The 20,383-nt window shown below is 43.7% G+C and overlaps 1 protein-coding gene across 1 annotated transcript in view; it reads right to left on the bottom strand.

The window, feature by feature from the left end:
* Positions 1-20,383, bottom strand: part of NAALADL2 (N-acetylated alpha-linked acidic dipeptidase like 2) — a 547,930-nt gene that overhangs the window by 203,313 nt on the left and 324,234 nt on the right. The window contains exons 6-8 of the mRNA XM_081008376.1: positions 14,414-14,557; positions 5,592-5,684; positions 2,868-3,073 (exon numbers count right to left, since the gene is read on the bottom strand). Coding sequence (XP_080864502.1) covers positions 2,868-3,073; positions 5,592-5,684; positions 14,414-14,557 — 443 coding nt within the window. The remainder of the gene's footprint in view (positions 1-2,867; positions 3,074-5,591; positions 5,685-14,413; positions 14,558-20,383) is intronic.

Genomic DNA, 20,383 nt, shown 5'->3' on the forward strand with positions numbered 1-20,383 from the left:
ACCACAGAGAGCAATGTGGCTTGGGACGGGGGTGAAACCAGCACATTCCTTCCTGTTCTCCCCTTTTCAAATGAGAGGAGGCAGAGCTTTTACACTTCAGCAAGTTCTCCCCTCACTGTGTGCTCATTCCTTCATTATGAACACCCGACTAGGGCTCCCGCCTCCACACATTCAAAGCTGAGCTACATTTGTAGCTAGACACAACTATGACTATCAGATGCTATAACCCTTGAAGCCCATTTGATGATATGGCCACAGGCTTTGGGCACATTGATAAAACTCACTGAGGTAAGGTTGGGCATGAAGTGCTGCCACCCCCACCCCCCTTGATGGCATGGGTGTTGGACATTCCTCTCACCGGCTGCAAATTCGGTGTTCGTGTGAAAGGGCCCTATGTGTGCACTGCTATACCCATGTGCAGATCTCTTCCTCCCAAATGAGCTTCCTAGGACTTCACTTCCCACGTCCCTTGGACCCATTCATGTGAATGCCCAATGGTAATCCGTAGAGATAACAGCATTGTTGACACTTCGCTCAGCTGCAGGAGGGGAAAGGCAGTGCTGCTGAAGCCCCCTTCACATTTGTATTGTGTGTGTGTGTTAGAGCGAGAGACACACATCCTTTATTCAAGTCAATCAGCATGCTGTAGCTCAAGGAGGGCACGTCGCAACGTTATTAAATACACTTACGCATGCTGCAAATAGAAAGCAGAAGTCTGAGAGCAACTGTTTACCTTGGTGTGCTCTTTGATTTTAAATAGCTGGGAATGGTAAATTGGGAATCATAAACTGAAGCACCATAATTCACCGCAGTTGAATCAAACTGATAATGCAACAATTCAAAGAAATAATAATATGATAATAGCTGAAGTAAAAAATTCTTTCCTGTAGCACCTTAAAGACCAACTAAGTTAGTTCTTGGTATAAGCTTTCGTGTGCATGCACACTTCTTCAGATACACATAATAGCTATGATAATAGCTATTACAGTTTCATATTCTTCATTGTTTTGGATACAGAGGATCACAACAGGCCAGGTAAAACATGTACCTGTTCTGATCCATCTTATTCAAGTGCTCTGATTAAATGTGCTAGTATGTGTTTATCCTTAGTTTTAACATTTTCCCATCCATCTTTTCCTTCTGCCTTGCTTTGTTGTCTGATCTGACAGACAGGCATGTACCAATTAACCACCCACCTAGATTGTCCTTACTGCTTATTTACCCAGTTTCCTCCACGTCGCTGATTGACTGAGAAAGGTAGGGACTTCTACCAGATTGACAGATTGTCTCATTAACACTTCTTGTGCCCTCAGTGGATTCTGACATACCTCTAGAAAATTATTTTCATCTGGTAGGCTCACCATTCAGTTGACTCTGCTTAGCTTTTGTTTGCCACAGAGGAACATTTTAATTGTCTACAAATTGCGGGGGGAACTCTGAAAAGCACTTGTGATTAATTGCTTGCATTGGTGTGAACTAATCGCAGGCAGTGCTCAGTTCCCTTCTACTATTTTTAGGCGTCTCATTCACCTTGTTTACCTTGCTGCTGACTCATCAGTCACCACCGAAAAAATATGAGTCTGTAATGCATTTTTTTAAAAAATGAGATCATCTTCATTTTAGTCAATAAAGCTCTTTGGTAGGCATGCCGGAAACCTTGCAAACATTTCAGTCAACAGACACTCCCAAGGGGCTGAGCTGTTTTGACTAATAGAACGCAAGAGTTGGAAGAAAAGGGTCATCTAGTCCAACCCCCTGCAATGCAGGAATCTTTTGCCCAACGTGGGTTTCGAACCCATGACCCATCTTTAAACCTTTGAGTTTCTTTCAGATTCTAATTTTTCCAGTTTTAAGTTGTTCTCCCCATTAATTTCCAATTAAAGCCCTCACAGCAATGCACCCCATGTTGGACAAAAGATTCCTGCATTGCACCCTCATGGTCCCTTTCAACTCTATGCTTCCTAATGAGGGTACCAGTATAGTGCATAGCTGTCAACCATCCCTTATTTGGCGGGAAAGTCCCTTATCCCAGCACTGTGTCCTGCTGCTGTCCCTTATTGATGATGTCCCTTAAATTTCCCGGGTTTCAAAGGAAGCAGCTCCTCTCCCTCCCTCCCTCCCTGCCAGCCAGGGAGGAGGGAGGCTCCAACTGTGTTGCTTGGCTGCGTTGCTCACCCAATAAGGAGTCTAAGAACGACTGGGGGTGGTGGAGCTTGCATGCCTAGTGCCGATCAAATTGGCTGCGTTGCCTGGGGACTCGCCAATGCTCAGCGCTTCCCAGCAGAGAGGTGACGGTGGTTTTCCTTGCTGCATCCCCTTTGCCAGGTTGCTGTGCTGTGGGAACCACCGCTTGAGGCTTTGTTTGGCTGCTGGCTGGGCTTTCTGCCTTTGGCTTGGAGGGGCTCAGAAGTCGAACATACCTGTGCTGGGAAAATCCCTTATTTTGGCTGCTGATCCCTTATTTTCGAGGCTGCTGGTCCCTTATTTTCAAATCTGTAAGTTGACAGCTATGGTGTAGTGGTACCTCGGGTTACAAACACCTCGGGTTGCAAACACTTCGGGTTACAGACTCCACTAACCCGGAAGTAGTACCTCAGGTTAAAAACTTTACCTCAGGATGAGAACAGAAATCGCACGCCGGCGGCACGGCAGCAGTGGGAGGCCCCATTAGCTAAAGTGGTACCTCAGGTTAAGAACAGTTTCAGGTTAAGAACAGACCTCCAAAACGAATTAAGTTTGTAATCAGAGGTACCACTGTAGCTCCTTACAGTGCTAGTGTCCAAAGGGCTGGCTGCTGGTGCTGATCCTTCTGGCAACCCCAGCTTCCCTTGGGTTAAGGACTTTGGTAAAAGGCAGCATTTTCTTACCTCTGCCCACTCGTAGGAGCCGATCTTGCCAAACACAGTTTCTCCCCATGAGCAGAAAATGATGGTCCGGTCTGGTCTCCATCCTTTCTTCACTTTCCTCATCAAGGCCTGGATGAATGCAGTCATCACGGCAGTTCCATGAGTCCACTGCTGCCTAATGTAGGCACCTAACGTGCTGTGGTGGCTGCCAACTATTACATATCTATCTGGGGGTGGGGAGGAGAAGAAAAACAACAACCAAGCAATTGTTGTTGTTGTTGTTAATTAAGCAGCACGAGAAATTGGCACTGAAAGCATTAATTGTATTGGTGATCTTTCCCATTTTTGCCCAGCTGCATCGCATCTGCTGTGCACCACTGAAATCAGCCGGCTTCAAGATGTCTGTTCACGAGAATAGCAAAAGCTTTATACCTGTTAAGCCTTAGTTAGATTTTGGCTACTTGGTACCCTGATCCTAACCAGAGATGCAAACATATTTGCCTGCTGTGCCAGCCTAATAATAATAATAATAATAATAATAATTTATTTATACCCCACCCATCTGGTTGGGCTTCCCCAGCTACTCTTTCAACAAAATATTAAAATACAATAAAGCACCAAACATTAAAAGCTTCCCTAAACAGGGCTGCCTTCAGATGTCTTCTAAAAGTCTGGTAGTAGTTGTTCTCTTTGACATCTGGTGGGAGGGCGTTCCACAGGGTGGGTGCCACTACCGAGAAGGCCCTCTGCCTGGTTCCCTGTAATGTTGTAGCCCGCGATACAGAACTCTTCTGAGTGCCTCATCTTCAGAACTTATCTGTTGTCACTGAAGATTGAGCAGGTTTCAGAAACGACTGAAACTGGTAAAACTGGAGTAAATGATTACACTTAAATTCATGGTTGTGCCTCAGGGACTAAACCAAAACGAGCATATCTGACACCGTGGGCTGTTGCCTTCTTTGCTCTAAAGCAGGCATCCCCAATCTGCGGCTCTCCAGATGTTTTGGCCCGCAACTCCCATGATTCCTAGCTAACAGGACCAGTGGTCAGGGACGATGGGAATTGTAGTCCAAAACATCTGGAGGGTCGAGGGTTGGGGATGCCTGCTCTAAAGGCACTGAAGTGTTATAAGAACATAAGAAGAGCCCTTATGTGGAGAATCTTTGGTCCCCAGATGTCGTCAGAACAGAGCATGAGCAGCGGGGGCACTGTATGTTAGCATCACACAGGACACCGCTGAAAATTCAGAGCCCACCGCCTGCCACTGCCTATAGAGCTACAGCCTGGTAAAATTCATTAGTCTTGTCAAAACCCTTTAAAAATCCCTCAGACTTGTCACCTCAGCAGGTAATGTCAAGCTGCCTCCAGATTTCGCTTCAAGAGACTGTGGCAACCGTAGCTTTAAAGCACATCAAAAAGGAACGACTTTAAAAGCCCCTGCCCAGCCTCAAATTGTTCTGGTACATTTGCTTGGAAACATAGTATTTATGTCTGTCATGATGATTCTAGTCTAACAACAGTCTAGCATAAAAAGCCCCTTTCTTAAATAAAGAAAAGTTAAAGGGTATTCTTATTTTTCTTCTTATCTGAAGTTACTCACACATCCCTGCTGGCAACATGTTGGCGTGTGCTGGGGAAGTCTGTATAGCAAATTGTCTGTACATTAAATTGTCTATGAAATTACATATTCCTCAGGGTTTTTACCCCCCTGCGATTACTACTTATGAACATTTTTTAATTGGGCACACACAGTCTGATTGACAAATTTCCCTGGTAGTTCTCCTCACTGCAATAACACTGTAGAAGAATTTTAGACACAATCTGCAATGAGCTTTAACTGGTGCAAGAATCAATAGACTGGATTTTGTCAGAGGATTTTGTCGTCGTTGTTGCTTTATATAATATATGAAACTAACAGAGTGTTAGTGTCCATATTTCCCCCCATAATGTCTAGGCCGCAAGAGAACAGTACAGAACAAGAATTTGGGTGGCATTCAGCTAAGTTTTAGTCAGAGTGGACCTGTCAAAATCAATGAACGTGACTAAGTTAGGTCTATTAATTTCGGTGGCTCTGCTCTGAGTATAAAACTTAGCTGAGTGCTGCCTGAAATATACCAATCTGAAAAAAAAAGATGGAACCTTTTTAAAAAAGATGGAACACTTATTATTGTTCAATATGAGGGAATGGTTGGATACAAAGTTGATGTGTTTGAATATAGAAAAAAATATCACTGGCATTTATTAATAATAATAATTAGAGATCCCATTTTGAACTTCTAGTGTAAGAAGGAAAATGAATTAACCTATTTGGGTCAGGAGGTTGGGAAAATATTGCCTTACAGAAAATAGATCCTCTGGGAGTTATTCTATAGTGATTATTTTGAGTAATTTCTTTTATGTAACTGACAGAGGGAAAATGGGAAGTCCTTTTTACTTTTCTTCCCATTTATTTCTTTTCTTTTCTTCTCTTTTTTGGTTTTTCTGTGGTGTTTTCTTTTCTCTTTGTTTTTGTTTAGATTGCTTTGTTTTGTTTTTACTTTATTGTATTATGGAAAAGCTTTAATAAAATCCTATTTTTAAGAAAATGAAAATTAAAGTAATGAAATTTAGATAACATGCAGCACTCAGTGATTCCTAGACCAATGAGGTCCTGCCCTGTCAAGCTCAGTCTGCCCCCAGTCATTCCCCACCCAACTGCCTTCTTATTTTCAACCACTTCAGGTGGCGGACTAAAGATATACGTACCAGGAATTGTGGCTCCTTTTAAGTATGCAACGACATTGGACATTGTTTTGTATGTTGGTTGTGTTTGAACTTCCAGTGTCACGGTTCTTCTTTCTGCTAAGAGAGAAAGATCATATGTTTGTAATAAATAATAATAATAATAATAATAATAATAATAATAATAATAATAATTTATACCCTGCCCATCTGGCTGGGCTTCCCCAGCCACTCTGGGCAGCATCCAGCCACAAAACACTTAGAAAAACCTTCACTTAAGTGGTTCTGTTCTGGCTACATAAGCAACAGAACCCACAGCTTGATTATGAGAAAAATGAGAAGGAGCAAAGGAACGCCTGCAACAAAACGTGCTTCTTTTCAGTGTCCCAGCCACTCCCATCTGCTCCCCAGTCAATCAGCATTCTGGGTCCACTATGTATGTTCATTAGGCTCTGCAGTTTTTGGTTTTGGTTTTTTGTTGCTATCGTTGTGTTGAACACCCTGCTGCCCAATCCAGGTACAGTGGTACCTCGGGTTACATACGCTTCAGGCTACATATGCTTCAGGTTACAGACTCTGCTAACCCAGAAATATTGCCTCGGGTTAAGAACTTTGCTTCAGGATGAGAACAGAAATCACGCAGCGCGGCAGCAGCAGCAGGAGGCCCCATTAGCTAAAGTGGTGCTTCAGGTTAAGAACAGTTTCAGGTTACGAAGACCTCTGGAACGAATTAAGTATGTAACCAGAGGTACCACTGTATATTAAAATCTCGGATTTCCACACTGTTTCCTATGGCCTATTCTCCAGAAGCATCTTGTCACATGCGGTAGAGCTGCTACACTCACTTCCCGGTAGCTGGCTTGATGTTGTTTACTGGGAGGGAGAGGGTAAATAGTGAGGAAATAGGGGGATCAGGGCAAGGCAAACATGCCAGCACAGCCAATCTGGGGCTCCTGCCAATGCATTTGCACCATGCTGACTTCCTCCCATGAACTAGGAGTGACCCACCAGCTAGGAAGATAGCATAGTGGCTCCACCACACCCAATATGATCCAGGAAGCGGCCTACCCATAGAATGAGGTTATCTCAAGGCCTTTTATATCTATATGTCTCTTCTTTCCAGCCAACCCAGTTTTCCCTCCCTGCTGCCTCAACAGTTAGTTCAGGCTTCCTCAAACTAAGCCCTCTAGATGCTTTTGGCCTACAACTCCCATGATCCCTAGCTAGCAGGACCAGTGGTCAGGGGTGATGGAACTGTAGTCTCAAAACATCTGGAGGGCCGAGTTTGAGGAAGCCTGAGTTAGTCAATGCCCCATGGATACTGAGCATGCTCAGTCTGCGCTGGACTCTTCTGGGTTCCTCCTTCTTCGTTCTGTTCAAACAAGCAGCAATGTTTAATTAATACTTTACTAAGAGGAAGAACAGAGCCACAATGGGGTTTCTGGGAGGGGGTTTCCTTCTTGAATTATAAATGTAGTTTCTCTTTCCCCTCCTGCTTTAACCAGTATTAACTGATGGTGTTAAGTAAAGTTCCATATTACACTTTATAGTCATCTCTGTCTTCCTTGAGGTGAGACACAGAACCTTTTCTGCAACAAGCCCCCTGCTACTTTAAAACTTCCAAATTTAATGTTCCTCTCCAAACCTCAGGGCTACCCCAGTCTGGCAATACCTCCCTTTTCGAACATCGCTGTCGCCAGTTTGGCAGTCAAGAGAAGAGCAGTCGAGAGAAGAGAATGGGAACTGGAATGTAGGATGGTGTATGTATCAAAAGTCATGGAACCAATGGGAAGATGTGGGAAGAATCAGAGGCAATTATTTCGCTGGCTGTTCCTCCTCAGCCAACCGCAGTCAGCTCATTTTCTGGTCTCGTTCCAGAAGCACAGAGAAATGTTTCCACTGAGAGAATATTGCAACAAGGAAAATAACCCGTCCCTCTGTCTTTGTCAAAAGGGCTTTCAAGTTCATATTCCCAGCATTTGACTAATGAGTTTGTTTTAAAAATTAATTAAAACTAATATCTTTTTTTTCTTCTTTTACCTCTCGGGCTGAGAAAACAAATGACCTCATTACGGGCTGAAAGGGGAGCAACAGCAAATAGACTCCCCCCCCCCCCTTCAGCAAAATGTTAATAATAATACAACACAAGCCATGATACTGAAGTTCTTAGCATTAATGCCGATAATGTGAGTGGGGATTTTGCCTGTGCATAGATTCACTATGCACACAGATTCACCCCACCAAGCCTGGGGTTTGGATGGGGTCAGACAAAGATCATCAATCCTGTGGTTCAGATTTGTCTGTGTGCCCGGCTGTGTATTTATTTATTTATATTTATAAAATAAACCACCCTCTTACAAAACACCAGGGTAGCGTGCAGCTATATAAAACTATTTAAAATGGTACAAGCACAGTATATGGTCCCATCTTCACTATACATTCAAAGCAGTATTGTACAACTTTGAGCAGTCATGGCTTGACCCAAACAATCCTGAAAACTGTAGTTTGCTAAAGATGCTGAAATTTGTTAGGAGGGCCCTTTTTCCCTCACAGAGCTACACTTCAGACTGACAGAACCTCCAAGTCTCCCTATTTTCCTGGATTTACAGAAGCTGTCCCGGTTTCTGATTCGATTCCTAAGGATGTCCCTATTTTCATCAAAGAAATGTTGGAGGGTATGGAGTTAAGCAACCCCCGAGCCAAGGAGAGAAGTAACTATACAACCTTTAGAAGACATCTAAAGGCAGCCCTGTATAGGGAATTTTTAAATGTTTAATTATGTTTTTATATATGTTGGAAGCCGCCAAAGTAGCTGGGGCAGCCCAGTCAGATGGGTGGGGTATAAATAATAAAATTGTTGTTGTTGAATAGGATGTCCCTATTTTCATCAGAGAAATGTTAGAGGGTATGGAGTAATGGTTAAACCATTATGAAAACTGTAGTTCTGTGAGGGGAACAAGGGTCTTGTTGAGTGAAGCTCCAAACATTTCCATGTCAATATTCAATATTTTAAAGGGAAAAAATTTCAGAATTCATCAGCAACATTTACCCTAATATATACATTTTTAATGGAATTTTGCCTGGTTCACAAATGATTTCCTTAGTGCATGCAGTTCTCCCTGAGAGTGATGGGAACTGATGGTGCACTATCACTGTCCAGATGATTTTGCAGGGAGCGGGGAGGAGAATGGCTGCTCCCCATGGATCTAAGGGGCAGTGATTCCCTCCCCCCAGACAATCATGGTATGTGTTATGTATTGAAGTTCTCACCCTGGCCACCAGGAGTATTGTGTATGTAGTTTTCACTCAGGTCCACGTCAGTTATTTTAGGTGGGAAACCCTGGGTTGCTGTTGCTGCAATGTTGACAGCTGGCTGCCTATAAAAGCAGGCCGGCTGAGCTGTTGGCTGTTCAGTTCTGTTCCAGCTTACAAATAAAGAGCTGCTTTGGAAGAATCGCTGTGTCGTCTGCTATGTCTACCCACTATTCAACAGTATGGTAATATCAGCTGCATTTTAAACAGGCACAGCAAGATGATTTAGCTACGGTAAGTAGAGCCACCAGGATTACTCATATGGCCTGGAAAGCCCTTGTGGCCAGGCCAGACCTATCTGCTCTGCACCTGGGGCAGGTAAAAATGTGGCTGGGCCAAAAGCGAGGTTTCAGCCTTACCCCATATCATAGCTGGGTGCACAACTCTTTGCAATCAGACAATGCCATGGCTTGCAGAGAGCTGCACACAGAGCTTTGCAAGCACTGAAAATCAGTTGATTGACTAGCTGCACTAGGTAGTAGCTTTCTGTAAGAAGAACAATTTTTTTGGCATCCATCTCCAATCTGCAGATTGGTCGGGATGTGTAGATGAGATGAGTCCACTTTTGAAAGTGAATTCCTCAAATTTCTCCCCCGTCCCTATTGCTGCAACAGTTACAGAAGAAGAGGGGAAATAGAACCCATTTTTGGTGGCCACACCATGCCTTCTTCAATGGTCATTTCATCCTTAAATGGGTAGTAATGAAAGAGAATGTTCTCCACCGGCAAGCGGCATATTCTGGAATCAGATAATAAAATGAATGGGCACATTGTACAGTAACATTGCTTGGTTTAAAGGCTTAGTGTGCCTAACAAAAGGCTCAAAGAGCTCTCAATGGAGTATGGAAAAGGAGTAAAATTTAATTTCCCTTAAACAGTTCTGACAACAAATCTCACTTTCCACTGTTAGACGTCCGATGAAAGACTTTAAAGGTCTTGACAACTTTATCTCTTTCTACTTTATGCTCTGGAAAGTGACAGGGAGACTTTAGCTTAATGCGGCTTGAAATATTCTCTAAACTTTATCTAAGCCATAAAGCTACTTGACGACTAAAAGAACAGAAAGGGATTACTCTTATCATTAACAGTTCCAGTTTGGCCCCATCTTCCTGAGCCCTTTTTACTTCGAAAACCATTAGCCGATGCATAACGAACACAGGTGGCCTCATGTTCCTTTGTCACTGTTGTACACAGTGCATATCTGTGGCCGCACATGGATAGCACTGAGGGCCCAAATTGTGTAGGAAATGTATCATGTGATATGTCAGAGGTGGGTCTCCAAATGTTGGACTACAACTCCCATCATCCCTGATTATTGACATTTGCTCAGCTAATGGGAATGGACACTCAGAACCATTAGGTTTCCTGCTGATGTGGCATGTCCTTTATGTGCTTATATATGTTGTCCAGGGTTGTAAAGACTGCGGAGAGAATAACTGGGTGCACTCTTCCCACGTTGGATCAAATCTATGCTTCCAGGTGCCATAAGAAAGCTGCAGAGATAGTGCAGGATAGTGCGCACCCCGGAAATGATCTCTTTCAGCTTCTGCCTTCTGGAAGAAGGTACAGGGTTATAAAGACTAGGACTAGCCGCCTGACAAACAGTTTCTATTCAAATGTGATTTTGGTTTTAAACATAGTGTAAGGTAGTCTCTATGGGAGTATATTGTATTTAATTATGGGGTATCAGAGTTTTTAGGGGGCTAACCAGGCTGGGATAGCAGGCTTGTTGGTTTCTGAATGTCTGATGTAGATTTGTCAGTTTTGTTGTTCTGTATGGGACAATGACAATAAAGATTATAGTATCGTATTGTATGGTTCAAATTGTTCCAAACCATGTGGATGTCTCATGCACACATCTTATCATGTAATTGCTCCTATAAATGTGGTCTCTTACTTTGTGGGGTGGGGCAGCACAGTGGGGCAGTGCAGGCTGTAGCCTGCATTAATAATAATAATAATAATAATAATAATAATAATAATAATAATAATAATTGTTATTTTTCTAGTGCTGTGGAACATGGTGGGAAATTAAATGTGTCATTAGATCTGCCTGCCCAGTGCCACCACAGCCAGAGAACCCACAGCTGGGACCCACTGACAGGGGAGGAGTCCCACAAGACCAAATGAAGGACTACCTCAAACCAAGGAGCTGTTTACAGGTGATAAACAGAAAAGCACCCACAGTACAAAACTCAGTGATTTGGTGAGATTCAATATAGCTTGACTGGGTGTCTTCTCATGCAGTGGGGGTTCTACTTTCCCCGGCAGCTACCATATGCCCCCAAAATATGCTCAGGAAGATTGGGGGACCATCTGGAGCAGATGGGGGGGCATGCAGGTAGCTGATAAACTGGAAGTCTCATTGTGTGAGTGGATTTCCCTTGCATAAGCCATTTATCATTGCATCTCACCCAGTGTGTAGTTTAGGGAACTTTATGACTGAGCAAGGATATGAATTAACATCCTTGCAAATCCGGAATTCTCCCCAGTACATCACTGGGAGCCTCCTTCTCTCATAAAGATAGATGCACCGATAATTTTTTAATCTATGTATTAAATCTTCCAATTCAGTAAGTTAAAAGTGTATCAATTTCATATGCTTTTTAATAGCGGGGATTTCTTTTAGGAATAACTACAGTGGTACCTCGGGTTACAGACGCTTCAGGTTATGCAATTTCAGGTTGTACACCGCGCCGAACCCAGAAGTACCGGAACAGGTTACTTCCGGGTTTCAGCACTCGCGCATGCGCAGAAGCACTAAATCGCACTTTGCACATGTGCAGAAGCGCCAAATTGCGACCTGTACGTGCACAGATGCGGAGCTGTGGGTTGCGAACGTGCCTCCCGCACGGATCACGTTCGCAACCCGAGGTTCCACTGTAATGCTAATAATAAACGGTCTCTTACACTGTTGAAAATACACAAACAACTTTACTTAATTAGTTTCCATTGCTTTATCCTGGTACCTTTTTCATCTCAGAAATTGATCCCATCCACATTTTGACTCAAATCTGGAAAGAATTTGTAACCCAAGGTTTTGTAAAAGAGAAATGGATGCTATCTATGTAGCAGGCCAGCCTGATAGGGGAATATTCCACACTGCATTATTAATACAGTGCATTTATCTCTGCAAAATTAATTCTTGCTTAGCAGTGTATCAAATAGTCTATGAAGAAAGTTAATTGTGAATCAATGGCTGCAGACAGAATGCTGAATATACTGTAAACTTTCTCATGCAATGCCTTATTTAGCACAGCTGATGAACGACTGGAAGTTGCTGCAGTACGAACTTGCTCTTCTGTCACCTTTTGCATGGAAGTGATTGATCCCTTGGACACTGTTTGTTTAATCTGATTTAACTGTTCTCCACCCTCCTCTAAATAAATCTGGATTGATTTTTAAGACCTTTTGCTGTTCTACAGCATAAGCTGGTGTGGTTTTCCTCATAAATATAATATACACTCCTTTCAAGCTGGACAGAAATTGATACCACATCCCCCCCCCCCCAAAAAAAAACCCCAACCACAAGAAACTGTGTGATTACTGAAAGACATGAGGATCTGCATGGCTCTGCAAAACAGAGCAGCACTTCCTCAGTCCCCAGCAGCGGCGATGATGGAGACAAAACTCAAATTGGTTGGCTCTGGCTGTCATTGGCTGAGGCTCCACCAGTCATTGGTCTCACTGATTTCTACCCCACCAGTTCCAATGGCCACCAACCACCCACTGGCAAAAGGTACTTCTCCTTTCCCCAAACCTTTCCCAGCACAATTCAAAGTGTTGGTGCTGACCTTTAAAGCCCTAAACGGCCTCGGTCCAGTATATCTGAAGGAGCGTCTCCACCCCCATCGTTCTACCCGGACACTGAGGTCCAGCGCCGAGGGCCTTCTGGCAGTTCCCTCACTGCAAGAAGCCAAGTTACAGGGAACCAGGCAGAGGGCCTTCCCAGTAGTGGCACCCGCCCTGTGGAAAACCCTCTCACCAGATGTCAAAAAGAACAACAACTACCAGACTTTTAGAAGACATCTGAAGGCAGCCCTGTTTAGGGAAGCTTTTAATGTTTGATGCATTGCTGTATTTTAATATTTTGTTGGAAGCCGCCCAGAGTGGCTGGGGAAGCCCAGCCAGATGGGCGGGGTATAAATAATAAATTATTATTATTATTATAACCTGTATCTTTCAGTTTCTGGGTTATCACTCTGGATATATCTGAAGTACATTGGTGCCATCTCAGGGTATGGACAGATGTACCAAATGGAACGTAGCATCGCCATATACCCTCGCTGAAAACCTTTCTGCCAGGCCAATAGCCTGGATAAGTGGAGACTAAGAGGAGGTATGAGAGCTGTCTTCAAATGCCCAAAGCCCTGCCACATGGAGAACGGAGAAAGCTTGTTTTCTGATGCTTTGGAGGGCATGACCCAAACCAATGTTTTCAAGTTATAAGAAAGGAAATTATGACTAAACATCAGGACTAACTTTCTGACAGTAAGAGCTGTTTGAAAGTGGAACAGTCTCCCTCAGAAGGTTGTGGGCCCTCCTTCCTTGGAGATTTTTAAGCAGAGGGTGGATGGCCATCTGCCATGTATGATCTAGCTGAGGTTGCTGCATTGCAAGGGTTTGGACTAGATAGCTCACAGGATCCCTTCCAACTTTAAAATGCTGTGATCTGCTGCCTTTCCTTGAGTGTATGATGCTTCCCAAAACATTGAGATGAGAACACCTTTTACCAAATTCACTCAATGCATTTCTGCCTCTTTGTTGTCAGATTTATTTATTTTTATCCTAAGTGAAACAATGCCCCCTTATGATGTACAAACACGCACAAACAGAGGTGCAAACACAGCACTCTATTTCCTGCAATGTGATACAAATGAAAGTGTACACAAGCAGAGCTATTTGTAGAGAGCTTAGTAGATATGCTGGAGGCACACACTCAGGGGGAGAAAACGTGAGGAAAGCCAACTCTTTAATGCTCTCCTGGTGCCTTAAACGCTTCCCTGATATCGTATGTTGTCCAACAAGGCCTAACAAATGGCTCTGCAGCTACAGAAGCCTCTCTTGGGTGAATTGGAGGGATCTTCTCAGTCAATAGCATGAATTTCGACTTTAATGCCATGTGCTGAGAGACGTGGTACTCCAGATATCTGACTTGCATCAGTTAGATCTTGGCAGATGCAACAAACAAGGAGACAGGTATGTGTAAGCTTTGTGAATTTTTGTGTACTTTTAAACGAGTTTGTGAAATACTTTCTCTCCCCACCCCCCCCATTAACATCGCTCTTCTTATCAGCGGCTCTTCAGAACGTTCTGAGCTCGATCTCAGCAAGCTCTTCAGAGTGTAATTGATATACACTTTCTCTCTCTCCTCGCCTCTTCTTAAAGTGCTGCTAAAGGAATGTACCTGCAATTGCTCAAAGCCCCCAATTATACACAATTATGCGTAATGCAATTTCAAGGGCTTACGGAAGTTCTGAATTTAAAGAGGATCGTCATTCTGAGAAAGAGAGAGGGGGGGGGAGGAACTGTTACCTGTAGCCAGCAATTCCAGGGGTTCGCAATCTTCATTTGCACCAGCCTTCTCGGGGGAAGGGAACAGCTTCCTCACCAATGCCGCACAAATAGGCTGGACTAATAGAGAAGTGAGGTTCGATCGGTTCTGTTTATAGCTTCCATCTTCAAAGAGAGTTGAGGGGGTAAAGAGAACAACTTAGTATACGACAATAAAACCTTTCTCTAGATCAGTGCATTTGAACAGTTCACGGACAGAACATGCCACTCTGATTCAATGACAGGCCTTCCATGATGGGCACTTTTGGATTTCTGAGAAACGTTTTCTGGCAGTAAGAGCTGTTTGACCGTGGAACGGTCTCCCTCAGGAGGTGGTGGACTCTCGTTCCTTGGAAGTTGTTAAGCAGAGGCTGGGTGGATATCTTTCATGGGTGCTGAGATTGAACTGCATTGCAGGGGGCTGAACTGGAAGACCCTTGAGGTCCCTTCCAAGTTTACAATTCTATGATTCTAATCAGATGCCTGTAGGAAACCTGTAAGCAGGATATATGGCCAGCAACTGGTAATCAGAAGCATACAGCCTCCTACCATGGAGGCAAAGCACAGCCATCATAGCTATTCATAGCCTTTACCTCCATGAATTTGTCCTATCCTCTGTTGAAGCCACCCAATTTGGTGGCCATCACTGCCTCCTTTGGAAGTGAATACTGCATTTTAACGATGTGCTGTGTGAAGGCACACAGTCTTCAAACAAAAACATCTTGGAGGTCCCAGGCCATAGGGAGGTGAGGCTGGCCTCAACCAGAGCCAGGGCTTTTTCGGCTGTAGCCCCGATCTGGTGGAACGCTCTGTCACAAGAAACTAGGGCCCTGCAGGACTTGACATCTTTCCGCAGGGCCAGCATGACAGAGCTGTTCCGCCAGGCCTTTGGCCAAGGCACAGCCTGACCCCCTCCGTTGGTAATCCTCATAGAACGCTAGCCCAATGGTTGCCATTAATTTCATTCTGAATTGATTTTAGAATGAAATGATTTTAGAATGTATTTCAATTAATTGATTGTGATTTTATGTAAACTGTGTTACTTTTACTGTTGTTAGCCGCTCTGAGCCCAGCTTCGGCTGGGGAGGGCGGGATATAAATAAATTATTATTGTTGTTGTTGTTGTTGTTGTTGCAAAAAAGAGGATGCCATGGCAGCCATTCAAAGCAAATAAGTGCAATTTGTACCCCTGAGAAAGAGGATGTGTCCTGGAAAAAGTCTAGTCCCCTTGTGACCACGGAGCAGAAACGAAACTCCTCCTGCTTCTGGAACCAAATTCACACCATTATCAAATTCTACTGGGGGGCTGGGTACCAAACAAATGTCATGGTTGATGTTTCGGTAAGGGGTTCTAAGTGGGTCTCTGTATTGCATGGTGGTCCGTGAACGAGTGTTGACCTTTATATGGTCCCTCCTCATCAACATTTAACCCAGACCTTTCCAGTTTTCTTTAAGGAAGGGTCGGAGCTCAGTAACAGAGCATCTGTTTACATGCAAAAGTCCCATCCCTGGCATTTCCATGTAGAGCCAGAAATGTTCCCACTGAAACCCAGGAATACTGCTGCTAGGTCAGTGTAAGACATACTGAGCTAGATGGCTCACTGGTCTGATTCAGTATAAGACAACTTTCTGCATTCCTACTGGCAACCTACACCCAGCCAAATTATTGCACAGGAAAGTCATGTTTTGTCAGTGAATAAAGCCAAACGTATATTTAGACGTCTGAGGAAAAGTGTGTGTGTGTTCCTATTGTACCCTAAAATAGCATTTTAATGATCTTCCTTTTTGTTTCCTTTCTTTAGAAAAGGGAAAGTTTGACTCGACACTGAACTGTAATTGTGCATACCACTTCTTTGACTTTCAGCTACAATGCTAATAGAATTGTATTAGTTTTGAAATAACTGAACTGAATGGTTCATTAATTTTTCACCTTAAGCTTAATGGGAATTTGACAGTTTTATGCTGTGAACAGACACTGCAAGGAGGGCCGTGTTGTCTTCCAGGAAATTATAAATTACAACAGGGGGAAAAAAAAAAAAACATGTTTGTGCTCAATCAAGATTTTGGCTTAGTCACCCTGGGTGCAAAATGAGCTCCGTATGCAATCTAACGGAGTCAGGGATCCTGTGGCAAGATCCAGTGGGAAGATCAGCGTAGGATGCAGCAGATCTCTGGCTCAGTCAGTTGATTCCCACTCAGTTGGCTAAGCCAAAGATGATTGAGCCGATAGCATTGTAAGTACCCCAAAAGGGGTGTTTCAGGGGCATGGCAGGGGTACAGCCAGACCGGGGGGGACGGGACGGGATGACTTAGGTTGGATTCTAAGCCCTTTCAGCTCAGTCATGGAACCTGGCAACCTGGCATAGAACACCATTTCAAATGCTTATTTTCCCTCTGCCAGGCTTAAGCAGAGCACCACCAGCAGTCCCGCTGCTGAACAGGATTTGGATCAGGTGTAATTTTATGCCACCTTAAATTACACTGGCTTGCTTTAGACCCCCCTTCATGTGCACACCACTAAATAATCTTCTTTGGATTTGTACACTGCAGGTACTCTTCATCACTGGTGCACTACCATAGGCGTAGGGTATTTATATTTCTTGAATTTATTTATTTACTAAATTTATTATTTATTAAATTTCTACACTGCCATTCATCCGAAGATCTCAGGGCATGTCACAGCGTAAAAAATACAGAATAAAAACTCAAAATACATAAAAAAAGCAAGAACAAGAATAAAACAAAGAAATAATCCCTCTCCCACAAATACATTTAAAATGATGTAAAATGCTAATCAGCCGAAGGTGTCAGAGGCTGGGCAGAGGAGAAGGAATGGTGGAGGCCACCTCCCCATCCTGACCCTCCCAGGGAGGAGGAAGAGGAAGACAGTATAGATTTACAACAGGGGTTTGAGGGAGGTCACAGCTGAGAGGCAGATGAGGGGGAAAGTTGGGAAATAATGGGAGAGGAGGAGCAATCAGAGCCGGAGCAATAGCTGGCTGACATGTTGTCCCTAGAAAGCATTCCAGTCCCACCATCTCCCAGAACCCGGCAAGCCTTAAAAGTAGGAGAGCAAAGAGCTTGAAGACAAAGGGCACTTAGCAGCACCTGTAGAGGAGGTGATGATGAATGAAGAAGTGGGAGAGAAGGGGGGTGGCGATGAACTGGGGACAACACTGTTATCCAAGAGGCTGGGTGCTACAGCCTCTCTCTGTCAGGTTTGAAATAAAAAAGGACTGTAAGAAACCTTTCCTTGTTTTTTTGTGTAGTGGTTAAGAGCAGTAAACTCGTAATCTGGTGAACCGGGTTCGCGTCTCCGCTCCTCCACATGCAGCTGTTGGGTGATCTTGGGCCAGTCACACTTCTTTGAAATCTCTCAGCCCCACTCACCTCACAGAGTGTTTGTTGTGGGGGAGGAAGGGAAAGGAGAACATTAGCCACTTTGAGACTCCTTCGAGTAGTGATAAAGCGGGATATCAAATCCAAACTCTTCTTCTTTATACCTTCCTGGGCAACCAACCAGTAGCCTCTTAGAAAAGGCCCCTGTCTCTACAAACACAGCAGTTCTACAGTTCTACTTCACCCCCAAAGGTACATATAACTTTAACACGCCTCATTCCTTTGTCAAAGGGGCAAAGAAATGGCCTGTGGTTTTGAAGATGGGATGGGGAAGGTTAACTGGCTCCAGCACGGGCAAGGCAGCTGTGGTCCTCAAAAGACTGTCAAAGATTTCAGCTGAGAGAGAGGGAGAGGGTTTCAAGGAAAAGTTGACGGATAGCGAGTGGGTGGCCCTTTCAGCAAAGCAGAAGGAAGGCATGTAGGCATGTGTAAATGGAAACACTTGAGTTTGCGTAAAGAGCAAAATGGAGAAACATGCAAGTTAGGAAATGACAACATGGGTAAAGTTAAACTCAAACATTCTGCTCTGTTGCCAAGGCACCCGTGAGCAGAGGATGGCCATCTGCCAGCTTGCTGCGTGCATCTTTAGGTAACGGGTGTCGTTAATAAGCAAATGTGAGAACATCCCTAGGTTTCAGTGTAAAAAAAAGGTGGGGGGAGATGAAAAATGCAAATGAGACATAATGTAAATCTAAATCTAAATCTAAAACCAATCCCCCCATGGGCTGAAAGAAGGGACCTCCGTTTTGCAGCTGCCTTTCTAAATATACTTTCAAAGATGCTTCTCATTTTTGTTTTTCCTGGAAGCTGAAACGAGCTGCTCTGCCCACTGTGACAGCACTGAGATGGGAGCTGGTGTGACATGTGGTTTTAAAAAGGGCGCATTTTAAAACCACATATTGATTTGAGGCATGGCAGAGAGTGAAATGGCCATCTTTCCCGGGGCGTTACCTGCTTTTATGGCAGGCAGAGTGTTTAGTACACAGCTGGAAGACAAAGTAGCCTAAAAGATGTTTTTTTTAAAAAAAGTAAAAATAAACCCACTTTGTTTAAAAAGCATTCAATTCATTCATCCCTATTTTCCTTTGACATTTCCTTCACTTTAGTGAGACAAATGTCTATTAACAACAGGCAGGGACCTTCTGTGTGCTGTTTTCGATGCCTGCTAAAAACGTTTTAGTTCTGGCAAGGCTACCCAGACAGGAAATTTTATTATGTATATTTGTTCTTTTTTCTTCTTTTTCAAAAAGGCTGCTGATTTTACCTGTGTTTTGATAATCCTGTTATGTCTTCTGCTTTTAAAGTCTATGGATTTTATCAATATTTGCTTGTGAATACTTTATATTCTTTCATGTAAACAGCTTAAAGCTTTGGTGTTTTTTTTAAAGCGGTGTATAAATTCTGTCAAGTCAATAAAATGAAGAGTTATGGCAGCATACTGGCTAAGCATGTGAACCGTGAATGAAAAAAGTTCACTATTTGAGCCTCTACCAAGAATTGATTATTTACTTATCCACGCAATCCACTGGTGGTTTGGAACAAAATGAGTAAATAGGAATACATAAAAACCCATTGAAAACATGCAATCCATTGAACACACAGCAAGAAGTAACAAAATGGCAGAAACTAAGAGGCAGCAATCAGGGCTCTCCTCAGGTGCCCTCAGGCAAAACTGCTCCCCACATCTGTAAAACGGCCATGTTAAGGTGATTTGAGCCCATGACTGTGGGAAGGATTCCTGAATTGCAGTAGGTTGCACTAGATGTTCTCCAGATTCTTTCCAACTCTACAATTCAATTCTTCCAAGGTTTGATCTACTACCTACCCTCCAACATTCATCAGATTAAAACAGGGACATTTCTCACTCTTCCCAACTGACCTTCTTCAATGCTTCCTCCACCCCATTTTTTTGTCCCCCGGCCTCCGCACCACAGAACATTTCTTATCAAAAGAAGGGCAAGTCCAACCACCACGACACCAATGGAACACCACACACACACACCTCACTGTCCTGAGAAAACCCGTAACCCCAGTTTTATTTTATTCTTTGGTATAGTTACAAAAAGAAAAGCACACACCAGTAAATTTTAGAAAGAGGCAAGATTAGACATAGACACACAGTGTGTTTGAAAACAAATACAAAACAAGACTTCTGGTGCTCTGCTCCACTAATCCCTTTCTTTCCACCCAGGACAGTCCTGCCCTCTGCCTGTGCCTGAAAGCCAGTGCATCACACAGGGCTTGGCCTCAGTGGTCATAACCTCTTCTCCTCCTTGCCTGCTCTTCATCAGCCACTGCAACCTGCCCAAGGGAGGAGGCTGCCCAAGAGAAGAAGCAACAAGATGTTCCCTCACTGCTGGCTGAGCCCTAGCTGGGACAGATCTGCCTTATTCCAAACTTGCTCATCCTTGCAGACCTTGGCTTTGGATTGTGTTGTAAGGCAGCGTCAATGGCAGACAATCTAACAGAAGAGACCCACAAGGACATAAGGAAACCCTTGATGGATTGAGCCAAAGGCCCGTATAGTCCAGCAGCCGAGTCTCAAAAGTGGCC

The sequence above is a fragment of the Podarcis pityusensis genome (assembly GCF_964106645.2).
Source record: "Podarcis pityusensis genome assembly, chromosome: 5".
In the NCBI taxonomy this organism is placed as follows: domain Eukaryota; kingdom Metazoa; phylum Chordata; class Lepidosauria; order Squamata; family Lacertidae; genus Podarcis; species Podarcis pityusensis.